The sequence below is a fragment of the Haliotis rubra genome, unplaced genomic scaffold (genome assembly GCF_003918875.1).
Source record: "Haliotis rubra isolate DU_JTF1 unplaced genomic scaffold, ASM391887v1 Scf251, whole genome shotgun sequence".
Classification (NCBI taxonomy): domain Eukaryota; kingdom Metazoa; phylum Mollusca; class Gastropoda; order Lepetellida; family Haliotidae; genus Haliotis; species Haliotis rubra.
The window spans coordinates 801,513-817,815 of record NW_025766570.1 but is presented as its reverse complement, the minus strand read 5'-3'; the positions used below and the strand labels follow the sequence as shown (position 1 = coordinate 817,815).

General features: G+C 39.8%; 1 protein-coding gene and 1 long non-coding RNA gene across 2 annotated transcripts in view; one reads left to right on the top strand and one right to left on the bottom strand.

Moving 5' to 3' along the window:
- Nucleotides 1-16,303, bottom strand: part of LOC124279515 (unconventional myosin-VIIa-like) — a 754,149-nt gene that overhangs the window by 158,991 nt on the left and 578,855 nt on the right. The window contains exon 35 of the mRNA XM_046715341.1: nucleotides 5,129-5,210. Within this exon, the coding sequence (XP_046571297.1) occupies nucleotides 5,129-5,210 (82 nt within the window). The remainder of the gene's footprint in view (nucleotides 1-5,128; nucleotides 5,211-16,303) is intronic.
- On the top strand, nucleotides 13,693-15,399 carry LOC124279518. The gene is made up of 3 exons (XR_006899397.1): nucleotides 13,693-13,931; nucleotides 14,295-14,398; nucleotides 15,209-15,399. It is a non-coding gene; the product is annotated as an uncharacterized LOC124279518 (long non-coding RNA).

Sequence of the window (16,303 nt, the reverse complement as noted above, 5' to 3'; positions counted from 1 at the left end):
ACTCATTCATAAACGTTGTGTTGTGTATCATTGTGCAGCTATGATGAGAAAATATGAAATTTGAATCTATTCGACCATAAAATGGTGTGAAACAGATTACTGTACTCGTGTCTGTCAGATACCATTTATCTTACAACTCGTTGTTTCAAAATGTATTCAACTTGCTTTCACTTGTTTTCACTCGTTAAATACGTTTTGAAACAACTCTTTGTAAGATAAATGTCATCTTACAGACACTCGTTAGTAATCTCTATATCAGTTCTGATTCCCCTTGGGAATGTGAGTTCTTCTTTTTCTCTTATATTCCTTCTGATATATGGGTCACCACCTTGTTTCTGGTAAAATAAGAAGTTACTCCAGATGGCTTCCCTAATTGATGGGATGGAACAGTTGCCATGAAGAACAATTGAGGAAGCCATGGCCTTGACTTTACAAGAATTAGAAGCAGAAGGAAGATCTAATCCTGCTGCTCCATCAGCTCCGAGAATTGCTGTTCTCATCCAAACATGTTTGGACATAGAGGTATAAATAGGCTCTTGAAGCTTCTTCTTTCAGATGACAGCTGTTGGTATTTTCTGGAATATGCATCAATTAAATTATTTTGCTTGTGATATTGACAAATGAAAGTCTCATTGCTTCATAAATGACTTAATCGCACATTTCAAAAGTACATCTTCTGCTATGAGGAATGGTAACAGGCTAAATAGCATACTTGTACTTTTATTTATTTACTGAGCAATATGCAATTGCTTATATGGATATAATGCATGTAACCATTGAGATTTAATATTAATTGAGTGAGTGAGTTTGGTTTTATGCTGCTTTTTCACACATTGTACCCATGTGGGGAATTGAACCCGGGTCTTGGATGTGATGAGCGTACAATTTAAGCACTGGCCTACCCCACCGGCCCAATTCATCTTATGTTAATTGCTAGGAGATCTGTTCACATTTGCAGATAAAAGAGGGGCACTTCATGGTATCAGATATAACAAACTAAATGTACACCCCTATTTCGGAATGGAAGACCGAGCGAGTTGTGTTTAACACTGCGAACAGCACTGAAATTACATAACGGCATTTTAGCTAAATATGGTAGGAAAGCCGAAAGTGATGCAGATCTCTGGAGTTAACCTGTTTGGTTAAACCAAAGAACACAAGTATGGTGTTGACAAACCTAGAAACATAAATGGGGTGACCCAGAATTTGAACCCTGAGTCACAGGTTTCTGACATGCCCAAAGGACGCAGCTCTGCACAGCACACTGCAGTGCCTCATATGACTGGATCACCTCTATCCCCCATTACTTAAAGAGAAACATGCTACCCACAAAATGCAAAACAACCCTGGAAGAGAAATACTGTTGTTCAAAGGTTGTTACTCACTGTACTCACTATACTGGACAAAACCGTCATCAAATGAAATTGTCATTCTAAGGCAATGGCCTCTGATTTTAAGTGAAGCAAGCAGCACATTCATTTAACAAAGACGAACAATTGTAAAATCTGAGAGTCAATAGTACAATTTCATACTGTTCTGTCAAGATAATGAGCCATCTGTGTTAGCATGTAAACAAAAATGTAGAAGGTATTTAAGTTATACAGGAGGTCAAAAACATGAAACTTTGTCAGCTATTTGACTGCAAAGGTGACAATAATTATTGTGAGAGCATATACAGGATATTGTGCACTGAGTGAGTGAGTTAATATTTTAAGCCACCACGGCAGTATTTCATCCATAACGTGACTATATCAAGTTATAGATTCATAATAATAAAAGGTAATTCATAAAAAGCTGTCAACAAAGGACAGTAAAACAACTAGTTTATTACAGATATAAATTCATAACTAGTAATGAACGCAAAACACTTTAAATATAGATGACAGTACAATATAAAAACAGGCTATAGATTGCCAACAATTGAAGGTAGGTTGCCATACTAGGGATTATAGGGACTTTTGCTTCCTGCATGGACCCAAGCTAAATTTACGTAATCCTTTCAGGTGTTAGCAATTAAGACAATATCTAGCCATACATTAAAAGGACACATATTCTACAATTAAAACACTGGTAAGTTTAAATTTACTTTGAATGCTTTGGGACTTACGTCATTGTGCAGTGGGCAAAGGAAATCTTCCAGCTATCTGTGAATCTGGATGCATTGAAGATAGAGATAGGCTAGCACTGAAGTCGTGATGACAGTGAATAGCTAGGGGATGATGGTTTTCCTAAAAGGAAGAACCCTGAACTGGAAGAGTCTCCCATTCTCTGCAAAGCATAGATATCTCTCCCATGCTGATTGGATGGGAACATGCAGATAGGCATCCTGTAAACCTATGAAGATTAGAGTTCCCCCATGGAGATGGTCTGCCTGAGGAGATGGTGGTGAACTTGACAAAGCAATGCAGTCAGTCAGTCTGTTGGGCAATTTTGCAGAGCAAGCAACATGGCCTGGATGATGCCTTGAAAAATCCAAAGACTGATACACTACTTGAGGATACCAGGTATGGTCATCTCAAAAGACAGGTATAGTTGGCTGAGGAAAAACTGACAAACTGGAAACTCGAGTAGATGAATGATCTGAAGAGTAAGACTCTGACCTATTCATTGTAGACAGCAGAGATGAACCAGGTAGAGCACATGCCAACTGGTAGAAAGGAGTGATCACCAAGTGAAATGGGATTTAAGATCCAGGAGTTATCAACAAACAGGGAGGCAAGGTTTAAGAAGGGTAGGACAACACAGCCTAAGATCCCAGAGTAGACATTGGAGGGAACAACAAAGAAGATGGGATCAGCTGTTGTTCAAGTGTAGATGAAACATGAGGGACCCCTGACTGAAGACAAGTTCCAATAATAGGGGGATGAACAAACAATGGCGAGGGATCAGTAAAAGTTTGGTGAAGAAGCTTTTTTTATGTTCTGCTCCGGAAAAGACGAATTTGCACAGATGGACAGATGGAGCCCACCCCACAAAAGTTGTTGTGGGGGATAATAAGGATTCTACCATGACATTTAAGTATGTTCGTTTTTTATTGGCTGTTACTAAAAAATTAGAAGTGAAAATTTTTCAATAACCACTTCTGAGAGCCGGTTCGGTTTTAAATGACATTTAGCAGCGTTCAACCAACTATAATCGCTTCCAAAATGTAAACACAATAGGATTATCTCCTAATTATATGATGTAAAAAGTTCTTCTACACCTAGCACACACTTTCCTCGAGTATGATGCCTCATTGACTTTACCCATCATTTACCTATCTTCCAAACTTCCAAGTTATTAATGTTGAAACCAATGCCCCAATTTAAGGAGATTAATGAGGCTTTTTCCAAAAAGAAAGGATCTCCACATGACAAGTTGTCTGCACCCATGAACGACAAGAAAGAGAATGACATCAGTTGGGAGTCACATGGGCAAGACATGAGCTTGAGCTTTCAGAGACTGTCAACAGTAGATCTAACAGCGGTGTACTTGGGTGATGTGTTTGAAGAATCCAAAAACTTTGTTTCACTGTTTCCACTCCATGGAAGGAAGCAAAAGAGTAAGTGTATAACGAGGGATAGGATCAGTTTAAATATTATTGTGGATAGTAATGGTAAAGAAGACTTATGTTGAAAATCGTATATGATTTTCTATTCTGATGACCAAGTGAGTTAATATTTAACGTCACATCGGCAATATTTCAGCCATATCGTGACGAGAACATATTTGACATTGAAATGGAATATATGTACATTATAAAAACCTGTCGACGAAGGACAGTAAAACACCTAGAATATCACAATTACAACTAAATGAGTGAGTGAGTTTAGTTTTACGCCGCACTTAGCAATGTTCCAGCTATATGGCGGCGGTCTGTAATTAATCGAGTCGGGACCAGACAATCCAGTGATCAACAGCATGAGCATCAATCTGCGCAATTGGGAACCGATGACATGTGCCAACCAAGCCAGCGAGCCTGACCACCCGATCCCGTTAGTCGCCTCTTACGACAAGCATGGGTTACTGAAGGTTCATTCTAACCCGGACCTCACGGGTTATTACAACTAAAACTAGTGTGGAAAGTTAAAGCTGATAGCACTTTTTGGACAATACAATATAAAAACAAGCTATTGATCACCAACAACTGAAGGTAGATCACCATACTAGGGACCTTGGAGACTTACAGTACCTTTGCTATCTGCATGGACTCTAGTTGGATTTACACCATCCCTTCAGTTTCTGGCGATTGTAGGACAAGTTTAGCCAACAGTTTAAAATAACAGAAATACTGCCTTTAAAAATCTGGTAAGTTTAAATTTAACATTGAAAGTTTTTGGACTTATGTATCCTCTCAGGAGGACAATAATTTTACAATACTTCAACCCCATTTGAGGATACAGCCACTAATAATCTCAGTTGCTAAATTATTCTACCATGTTTAAAATGTCATTTTTCTATTTACAAAACATATACTGGACAAAAATAGTTAGGGATATATGTAAATTTTGAAATTATGAATACTGATCTATTTATTCATTTACACACTGATAAAATATCAATCATAAAAATACCAATATCCCCAACTTATTTTGTCCAGTATATTATTCAAAATTTATCTAATAATTCTATTTCCTTTAAAACATCAATTATTAAATGATGATTAACACTATAAAAAAGATCCTTAATTGCTTTGACATCAAAATATTTATCCCTTGTGATGGAAAAATCGATGCAGTCAAGCAAGACATGCTTGACTGTGATTATCTCATCACAAGGGATGCAAAACGGAGGATCTTCACCTTTGAGCAAATATTCATGAGTGTATCTAGTATGGCCAATGCGACATCATCGCATATCTGATGACCGACAAAATACATGATTTTATCAGAATAATTCTCAGCTGTGGTGGTTATATTTCTTTTTCAAAACAAAAAGTATAATATTGTAGACAGTGGCATCTTGACAAACGTGTTGAATAATTTCTAAGAAGAAGGGATTCCATTTTCAGTGCCAAGTAACAATGCCATAAGCACTCTTAAAAGACATAAAATATTTATACAGCTATTTACTGACAATTATTAGTTTCTCACACTGTTGTTTGTCCAGGTGAACTAAAACTTCCGAAGAATACTTGAGTAAAACTTACTTCTCCACATACTGCTGCAGAATCAAACTCAATGATGCGATGTTCACCATTCAGGAAGTAGATATGCTCAGTTATAGGCCGTCTGCAAAAAATACAAGAGAGCTAATGAAACCAAATTTTATAGCATTTTATCAGGGTTTGCAGTGTACTTACCATAGCTGGAAGAAGTGTCACTATGGATTCTGTCACAGATTCTTTCTGAAATATTGTGTTTGGTATGTGCCCAATCACTATATATGATGTCTACACAAGCAGTATGTTCCATCTGCATGATGAAGCAGAAAAAAACATTGTTTGATCTTGAAGAGACTGATGTGCAAAGAAAAATGAAATTGTAAATATTAACTACCCGGTAGTTTGATTGTACAAGAGGTTGAATACATGAACTACTGCATGGGATCTCCTGTCATGATTTGTAGTCTGTAGCATTGTAACACAAGCAGGTATCACTGGAAAAATAGACCACATTTACAAGCTTGGATATGTCCACAAGGGGAGATAACTGGTGGGTGATGGTAAATGATTGTTCGTTGTATGTCCCAGGACCTAATTATAGTTACAGCCCTAACCATTACTGCTTAAATACCTGAATAAGGTACATGGTACAGGTAAGGTATAATGAACACACTTGCTCCTCAAAATCTGTTGATTAATTTACATCCTATGGATGCTTTCCTTTTAACAGCTTCATTTGTTGCAGTGTCGACTGATTTGCCAGATTATTAAACTGGTCAACAGAATTTACGTCACAACATGTCGTAGATCAACCAAGTTGAAATGTATGTCAAATGTTACAATATAAATTTGTCAGGGGTGGTTGGATTGAAGTTGGGTTTGAATTAAATAGTGCATGCGTGTCCCAAGTTTTGTAAAGACATTTCTTATAAACTGAAGGGTTGTTTCTGAGCATGCAAATGGAACATTGTTGTATGAATAACATGTATACATATTTCGTGTATAATCAAGTTAACAATTGCATATACATATTTATCTGAGTGGATTTTTAAATTATAGCAATGGCAAAAAGGGGTTGATTTAGTGTACAGCTTCAAATATATCAAATGTGTGTATTATTATACGTCAGTTGACATGATATTATTATGACACAATTAACTCTTTCAACACCAGTCAACCAGAAGCTTTTACTGCCATGACACTGACTTCCCAGAGGCTCTGATGTGATAGATGAAACCTACATTTATGAAGGTCAATGTCAGCTTGTAAAACATTATTGCTATTACATGTCATACACCATTTGAAAGGTCTAATATTACTGTTGATAAATATCAAACTTATTTTTATCATATTATCCAAATAATACAACTTCAACTTAAATAAGTTTGAAAAGTTTACTATAAATTGTATATTTATAATACTTATCCTATCTCACAGTGTGCACTTCTCCCTCTTACTTTGACCATGAAGTGGAAACATGCTGTAAGCAGAGTTGAAAAAATCTTCTGGCCTCTCTCCCGCCCAATCACTACCCACTGCTCCCATTCCCGGACACTTCTGGTGTCCCTGGAAAGCATGCAGGGCACTCAGGCTGGTCACATGACACCCCTCTCTTGTCATTCTAGTCTTGGAGCACCATAGTAATCTGCGAATTTGGGAAGGTCAGTTGGGAATCAATCGTGTGAGATAGGATAAGTATCATAAATATACAATTTATAGTAAAATTTTCACATTTTGTAAAACTTGTCATATCTCACAGTTGACGGGCTGATGAAAGTTGCTGCCGTGTGCCAAATGGCCGAACGGGTGTAAGCCCTCCACATCAGTGATGGATAGATCTTGTAGATAGTGTGAGACAAAGACCGTTTCTGACCTCCAGAAACAACCCTCCATGATGGCGTTAAGAGAAAAGTTGCTCTGTTGCGCCATTGTTTAAGCTCATGTCTCAAGAGGGTTCGCAGTAGCAGGTGGCGAAATGTCATCGTAGGCGGGTAGGACGGTTGAATACATCCAAAACGCAAGGGTTGTACGCGAGACTTCTGCTGATGAAGCTGTAGACAATGGGATGAGAAGTCTCTTGCGTGGCCGATGTCGGTCTTGAGATGCAGCAAGGTACACTTGTAATGCCCTAACCAGGCAGAGTGAAAGATCCTCAGAGTCCTTGGGCCCCAGTATCTCGGAATAATGAATAGTCTGTCTGGCTGTCTGGGTAACTGATTCTTGGCAATGAAGTCCCATCTTTGGCCAAGAAAGATTTGCCATCCCTCTTCCGTTCAAAGTTCAGGGACAGTAGAGACTTTAGCACCAGTGGCTGTGGCTATTACAATATTGATGGCTGCCAGATACGTAGCCAATGTGAAGCCCTTTAATTTCTTGGAAGTACGTAAGTGCTGCAGATACTCAGCAACTATCTGAGGTGATGCTGTGATAGAGAAAGTTACTTCGTCTTGCAATAAGTCCCAAAATTCTTCCATTTGTCATCGTAGAGGGCTTGTGTAGAGGTACGGTGAGCTGTAGGAATAGCTGTAGCCACTCGCTTCTAGTAACCCTTTAGTGATCAAAGATTAATACAGATGCGCCATACGTGTAGATGGAGCGTCTGTGGGGACCAATGTAGCTGTTCTGAGTGAGGGTGGATCAGTACGTCAGCGTGGTCGGGAAGCAGTACTAGGTTTGGATCTGCAAGTTCTGGCAGGTTGACAAACCAACTTCTGGATGGACAATAAGGCGTAACAAAAAGTAGTGTTAAATCCTGTGTCGAACGTAGTTTGAGTAGAACTCGTTGAAGTAATGCCGGTGGTGGGAACTCATATGCTTAGAGGCCCTCCCAAGGTATTGCTAACTCAGCAGATCTGGGATCGGGAAACGTGAACCAGGGTAGCTGAGTGTTGAATCTGGTTGCAAACAGGTCCATTGTTGAGCTCATAATCGGGAAGCAATGGGTGATGTGAAATGGGGTTTAACATCGCACTTAAGAATATTTCGTTCATATGACGATGTGCATGCATGTGTATGTGTGGCTGCTTGTACTAGCCCAGACTTAAGCTGGTTTTATAGTGCTAGCTCACTGAGATACCATGCCGCAGCTAAGCATGAATACCCCATTCTGACACATTATACTGACTCCGAGCCAACCAGTCCTTGTTGTACCCATTAATGCCGACCCCTTGGAGGGACCAACAAGTACCATATTATAACATCTTTTGGTATGACGTGGCCGGCCGGGATCAAACCCTCGACCTTCCGTTCTCCGGGCGAACACTCTAACCACTACACCACGGAGGCGGTCTTCGGGAAGCAATGAGTCTTGAATATCTGAGGATGTAGCTTCCACTCTGTCGGTCATGGTCGAGCTGATCGGGACAGTGAATCGGCAATGATGTTTTTAACCCCTGGTATGTGATCAGCTCTGACTGTGATGTCCAGCGAGTCCATGAGATGGAAGAACTGCTGAACCAAGTGAAGTAGTTGCGGTGATCCTGTGAACCCTATCTGGTTGATGCACCACACCACAGTGGCATTGTCCGATTGTACGAGTAGACTGGTTGATTGTAGATATTGAGCCCAATGGGCTATCGCCAATATAACCGACCTGAACTCTAGTTTGTTGATGTGACAGGACTGGTCTGTGAGAGACCATAACCCTGCCACTTGAAGATCCTGAAGGTGAGCTCCCCGCTCTTGTAGAGAAGCGTCCACGTAGAGGTGATGAGAGGGAACAAACGGCCTCAAAGAGACTCCTCCGCAAACATTTGATTCTACCAGCAACCTCCATAGATGGGATGGAGTGTTGAAGGTAGTAGGATTGGCATGTGTGGATCGCCAATCCTGATATAAGGTCGGAGGAACTGTTGTAACGGCCGAAGTTGCAGTTGTCCCCTGAGGGTGAGAGCTTGGGCTGACATCATCAGACCGAGGAGCTCTTGCCACTGATGAAGAGTTATGGGTTGTGTCAGTGCAAGGGGAACAAGTCGTTGAATCCTGACAAACCGGTCTCGGGGAACAAACTTCTTGCCGAGCCTGGTGTTGATAAACTGGAGGCATAGAGTCAGGATCAATTCTGACTTTTTAAAATTGACGAGCCATTCTAACTGGTGAAGAAGCTAGATGTAGAACCCAGATGATTGATGTACCACACCACCACCCAGTACTCGAGTTGCCTGATCATATGAGGAGACCGGTCAAAAGTAGGCCAGAGTGTTATAGCTTGGATAACTGCCTTGAACTCCAGCTCGTTAATGTGGACTGACTGACTGACTGACTGACTGACTGACTGACTGACTGAGTTTGGTTTTATGCCGCTTTTAGCAATATTCCAGCAACATCACGGCAGGGGACACCAGAAATGGGCTTCACGCATTTTACCCATGTGGGGATTCGAACCCGGGTCTTCGGCGTGACGAGCCAACGCTTTAACCACTAGGCTACCCCACCGCCCCTCATTAATGTGGAGGGTCAGTACATCGGGTGACCACAGTCCTGCTGCTAGTAGATCGTGAACATGAACTTCGCCATCCTTCAAGTGATGTGTCTACGAATGGGCAGTATGTGTCAAGTAAACTCCCCCTGCAGACATTCGATTCATCGAGGGTGAGTGAGTGAGTGAGTATGGTTTTACACCACTTTTAGCAATATTCCATCAATATCACTGTGTTAGGCACCAGAAATGGGCTTCACACATTGTACCCATGTGGGGGAATCGAACCCAGGTCTTCGGCATGACGAGCGAATGCTTTAACCACTAGGCTACCCCACCACCCCTCAATGCAGGGTGAAGAATTGAACGAGATAGAAGGATCAGCGATCCTTAGGAACAGACGAAGAAACCTATGGATCGTCCGTCGTTGTGGTAAAACTCTGGACATGAAAGCTTGGGCTGACATGAGTAAACCCAGCAAATCTGGCCGTTATAACAGTAATTACTAGAGGAGGGATGCATTGATTCGGCGAGCCAACGCTGAATGTACTGGGAAATGAATGCAGCACTAAAACAAGCTCACTGTTTCGCTATTATGCTGCCTGTCTCGTGCTTCCCTGCTATTCATTGTTTTGCAGAATGTAGTAGTCCCCTGTAGATGCGGTGCACAGGCATAGCATACAGTGGAATATGTTGTCAAAATACACACAGATACTCCATGTGATATACAGTGGAAAACTGTACAGAAGCCAACGTGGCCGTCTACCGAGCTATCTCGTTATAATGCTGCCTGGCTCAGTAATATCCTGTGGATGGTATAAATCCGGTGTGCAGTCATTGCATTCGGTCGAATATGTAGTTGAAACTGCACACACATGAATATTCCCCATGTGATAATACAGTGAAACTGTATAGTAACCAACATAGTCATCTATCGAGTTCTGAATAACAACCGGTGTACCTCCAGTCAACTCCCTGTATGATGTCACCGGTGCATTGTTACGCTGACCTCCATGATATCTGATGCAAAGATGGTAGACTCAGAGCATGCATATGAAGTTGAGAACAGCTCTAATTTCACAAGCAGAGAATCTATACTCCTCACAAACAATTAAGCAACAAGTACGGTATATTTTCAGTGTAATATCTTTATCAATCTTGATAGCGATTTCTGCCGACATGTTACTGAAAGGTAAATATTCAAAGAATACATAACCTTTAGTGACTGTCAAACTGATTTATCTGATAACATTGACAACATCACCTGAACACAACCACCCTCAGAAACAACATGCAAATGTGTGGCATGAATGTGCTCCACTCTTCACACATGCACCCTGATAACGATGTTGTTTAGATCAACAACATCACACATATGGACTGGCCTGCAAGGTCACTTGATCTTAATCCCATTGAACATGCTTGGGACATTATTGGAAGTCGTGTTTACGGTCTCCATGTTCACCCCCAGACACTGGATGACCTTGAGCAGGCGTTACAGAGAGAATGGCAGAACATTCCACAACAGTAACTGTAAAGGCTCATTTGATCAATGCCAAGACGTGTAGAAGCTTGCATTTGTGCCTGTGGTGGTTATACGCATTACTGAACACTGCTTCACTGTCCAAAACTGACTTGAACCTGAATGTTAACATTTTGCTCCATCAATGCAGCACAATTTGCACGACTGTTTCACGGGTACATGCTTTTGATGATTTGTAAGTCTAATATTGCTCAATACCATTTCATTTTGTTAATCGTGTGTACATGTTTCACCTTTCTATTGCATCATTCCATGATTTGCTATTTCAAAAAATGAAAATGTAATGAGACTAATAATTTGTGTTGCTAAACTTTTTGTGAATAGTATATGAGAGCTGGTAGTGAAATGTAGAAGTTGTAAGAGAATGTGTCCTGCTCTTGAGCTAGTAGACAGTCATCAATGTAAGCGTCAAACACGATGCCTCGGCGAAGCAGAAACTGAGTGATGTGTATCATAATGTTGGTTAAAAGCCAGTCGTAGAAATGTCAAATAAAAGGATCCCCATTAGTAGTGGCCTGTAGAGCTAGACAGCACTAAAGGTAGATTCGCCGAACATATCGCTCATTAGCGGTAATTATAATCGGTAGTTTGTGGTCGCAGCTGAGTGAAGGGGTCTCCACATGAAGGAAATAGAGGGGTCTCCACGTGAAGGAAAGAGAGGGGACTCATCAAACACTGACTGGTGAGATTGGCAAACTCAGAGGTAGGACTTGACGACACTGATCTGGAAATGCATCTAGTTGCCGTACTTGCTTCAAAGCCGTTGCCATGACTTGCACCATCAAGTCAAAGTCCATGAGAAGTTGTGTATCTTGGGAATAATCTCAAGACACAGGTAGGTTCGGCTGCATCGCCCAAGAATTAGCTTGCTACGAATAGGTGGAAATGAACGGGATTGCGGAAGCAGACAGGTTCGCCGAACCTAATGTCAAGTTCGAAGGCTGAGACACAATGGCTGAGACAAAAGGGGGTTGTGTAAAGTAGATCAGTGAATGCTCAGTTCACCGAGGGTAAGTCACCAAAGCAGTCTTACATAAATCAGCACTGCCATAAGTGATCACAGAAGAAGGGGCAGTAACAATAAGCGAGTGAATCGCTGAAGAGATGAACCCCACGGAAACGCTGAAGTTGGTTGAGAGATCACCGACACAGGAGGGAATGCTGAAACCAGAGGAATCACTGAACCTATGGAAGCCGAACCCACAGAAAAAGGGAGATGGGAGATCACCAATAGGAGCCGAGAGTGCCGCTCCCTGACAAGTCAAAACATTGATTACACAGCAGTCTTGTTTCCTGCTGACTGGGTTCCGTCCTATTGCGCAACTTAGTACAAAGTTTTCTTGCATCTATTACAATATTTCTTCTTCCTTGATGAACGATTACTTTTTCCATAATGTAGCAAAGCAGAGTAGCAGACAGAGACAGTGCTCATACACGTCCACATTCGTGTGTGACAAGAAAGAGAATGACAAGAGAGGGGTTTCATGTGAATGGCCTGAGTGGCCTGCATGCTTTCCACGGACCGCTGAGTTGTCCGAAAATGGGAGTAGTGGGGAGTCATCGGGTGGGAGAGAGGCCAGAAGATTTGTTCAACTCTGCTTACAGCATGTTTTCACTCCATGGTCAAACTAAGAGAGAGAAGTGCACGGCATCTGATTGCACTGTTTGCATACCATACTATTGTTATCTAAAAAAAATGGCATCTCATCAGTATCTCATGATACCAGAGACCATATAATAGAGGGATGGCCCTCTAGCCAGTGCGCAAAACCATCAGCGCTACGGCTTGTACTGCGCAGCCTATCCGGAAGCTGGCAAAAACGCGTGTTGACTTCAGTCATCGATTTCGCGTATTTTCATTGCAAAGGTAAGATTTGATTTTTTTCATGTATTCTCATGCATATACTTACATTTGCAACAGTGCATTAGAGGTGTATTAGGGGTGCTAAAGCATATATTTGTCTTTGTATTTGATGAATACTGTCATGTGTGCTCGTCGTTCTGTGAGAACAATGGCGGAGGTGTAAAATCGGCGAAAGTCCCGATTTTGATTTTCAGTAACGGATACTAATTCTCAATACAAATCCTTAGTTACCGGGATGTAATGAAAGAAAATAAGATAAAGATTGGTATAGGGGCATTTATAAGTCTGTGGTGGTCGCGTCATTGCTTATTTTGGCTCGTGCAATGCGACGAAATATGATGTTTTTCGAAATATTTACTCCACAACACTTGATTTTCGCACGCTTTCACAAGAACAGCTTATTACTAGCATGTTTGAAATAAACACGTGAACATTCACGGCGATTTCCTCTTTTGCGTGGTACACTTTTCATATGGCTACGATCGGTATTTTATTTTTTATGATTTTTGGCGTAAACCCATATTTGCGTTGTATACTGAACATTTCAATTATCATGTAGCAGACGACATAACATTCATTTTGTTCGTTAATATAACGCGAATATATATCTAAAATCATTCTACAAAAGTCTTATTCACCTAATCGTTTGAAAAAAAGTACATATTTCCATTATTGTTCAATTTGATGATTATATTTGTGGAAAAGGTCCTTATTTATCATGTAACAATTCATATATTTTTCTGTTATCATTATTCTTCCTACTGAAGTTATATTGCTATATATTATTATACAGTACCAGCAGCCTGACTTTATGCAACAATGAATCAACACTTTATTTATATCATTACACTATTTATATAATATATTATCATTTGTTTGGCAGATGCCCAGGAAAAAAAAGTTTTCATCAGCAGTCGCCAGAAGGGCTACTCAAAGAGGGGTCCGAGACAACAAGGTGTCAGTTCTTCCTCTCTCTCTGACATTCTTATTCATCAGTTCAATCAACTGTTCTTGACGATTGCAGGTAAGTAATAATGGAAGTAAGAAATTCACAAATGATGTCTTTGAAAAAAAATGAGTAATTTTGTGTTGATATTTTGTAGTTATTGGTATTTATTTATTTTATTGGTATTTGTATATCTGGTACCTGCAGAAATGAGTTTAAAATATCAAAGCAATTGTATAATCAAATATTAATATTGTTTCTTTTCTTCTGTAAAAACAACGGTATATTGTAAATTATTAAGTACAATATTCCCATCTTGAGTAAGTAACTGGACCTTGTTTGAACGAGCATTGGCAACCAACTATTGCATAATTTTACCAACCATTTAGAACACTTCATTTTTTTTTTTATTAATATTAATATTGTGTATCTTTTTTTTAGTTCAAGAGATGCACTGTGAGACAAAGCATGGAAGTCATTCTTCATTGACCTCACCAATGAACCCACTGATACCCCATGCCTGGAAGAAGCGACAGATTCTGATGGTTGTTCGGCTGATGAATTGTATCACCCGGACAACAATGTAGATGAATTTGTTGATGGCATCCTGCGATACCAGCAATATTTAACATTAAAACAGGAGCTGTTTCAGCATGTAGATGAGCTAGGCAATTTTACAATTGCAAGAAACAAGCGTGAAAACATTACTATTGTGCAGTTTTATGACTGACGTAGGCTCAGTCCAGCTTTCAGTAGTCATCAAGCCATCCTTTACATCAGCAATATATGCACATCGACGTGACTTTGGCCCAAATCATGAATTCTGGATTGGTTTACCTGCATTTTTCTCCACTCTAACAGATATGAAGAAACTTTTATCAAAACTGTCTACATACCATGTTTGCGTCGGCAATTATGAAGACAGATTTGCAGACTTGATTCCAGTTGGTGCAGGCATAAGTGAAGGAGCTATTTCAACAATATCTGCCTAATAATTTAACATGTAATAAAGTACATGAGTAGAAATTATGGAAATTAAAATCCAATGTACAGTTCACTTCATGGATATCTAAAATATCTGTTAATGAAGTTATATTAAGATTGTGTACAGATTTGTATGATTTTATGTTTTACATTCACAATCACAATCAGTCCAAAATGGACAACATACTCTAAGCAGGTTGTGTTGCAAGAAGTTTATAAGTTATCATCTTCCCTTATTTTATCATGACTACAATTAATATATTTTTCTGTTATTATTATTCTTCCTATTATTATTCTGCAACAACAAAATGAAAAATGAACTCATTATTCAACATTATATTTATATCATAAAAATATGATTTGTTTTGTAGATGCCCAGGCAAAAAAGAAAGTTTGCATCGGCACTTATTGGAACGGCTACTCAAAGAGCCTACTATTAAGTACAATATTCCCATCTTGATTAAGTAGATATACCTTGTTTGAAAGAACATTGGCAACCAAATATTGCATAATTCTATTTTCAAATTCAGTTTAGAGTTTATTTGCAACAGTTGAAATTCACATTTACTGTGTTTTTAATGAAAGAATATCTAAATGGTTGAATTTAGTAATACATGATTGTACATATAGATATATGGTCCTATTCTACAATAAATACTTTGTACATATAAGAACGTGTGATGTTGTGTTTTAATGTTATTGGTTGCATGTTCCTGCCAAGTTCAAGTTGACACTTTGCTGAAAGTTTTTAATTGATAGGGTAATGTACTACAGCCCATTTTTCATGGGCCCGGAGGAAAGTGACTTTAGTATTTAGTGGCTTCCCTTTGAAGAAAACAACATATGTCTCCATACGGCCCAAAGCATAATCACTGCTAGCCCCAAACTGGCATTATAAAAACATTAACGCTCTTGGATAATGTGAAATCGTGTTTCGTTGGGACTATAAACTTTATAATATGAAATTATGCGAATTAATATAAAATTAGAATCAGAGACTATAATAGCGTCATTTAGTGAAACACCATGCAGCCAGTCACAGGCCCTCGCGTCTTTCCGAGGTTCATGATTTTAAAAATATTGTTTTTGAGATGACACCCCCGACTCGAAATGCTTCACAGTACAATACATAATGACAAGGCCGGACACTTCTAGGGTGCACCCTGCCCGACTGCGTTGCCGATCGCTACGCTACCATCACATGCAATCGATTAAAACTTTATGTAAACATAATCATGGATGATTGGCCTATCGAGCAACACTCACGACACCTACCAGTTCTTTATTGTTATTTCTGCAAGTCGATTGAAAACTGATTTTGACTCTCAACTAAACGATCTTGACACAAATGGATGACATGTCCGCACACAACAGGGGTGTGGTCGAAGCAAGTCCTCTGATTGGACAACGCTTGCAAATCTGCACATTCTTTATAAATTCGCGGGAATTTTTACTTTCATCGACTG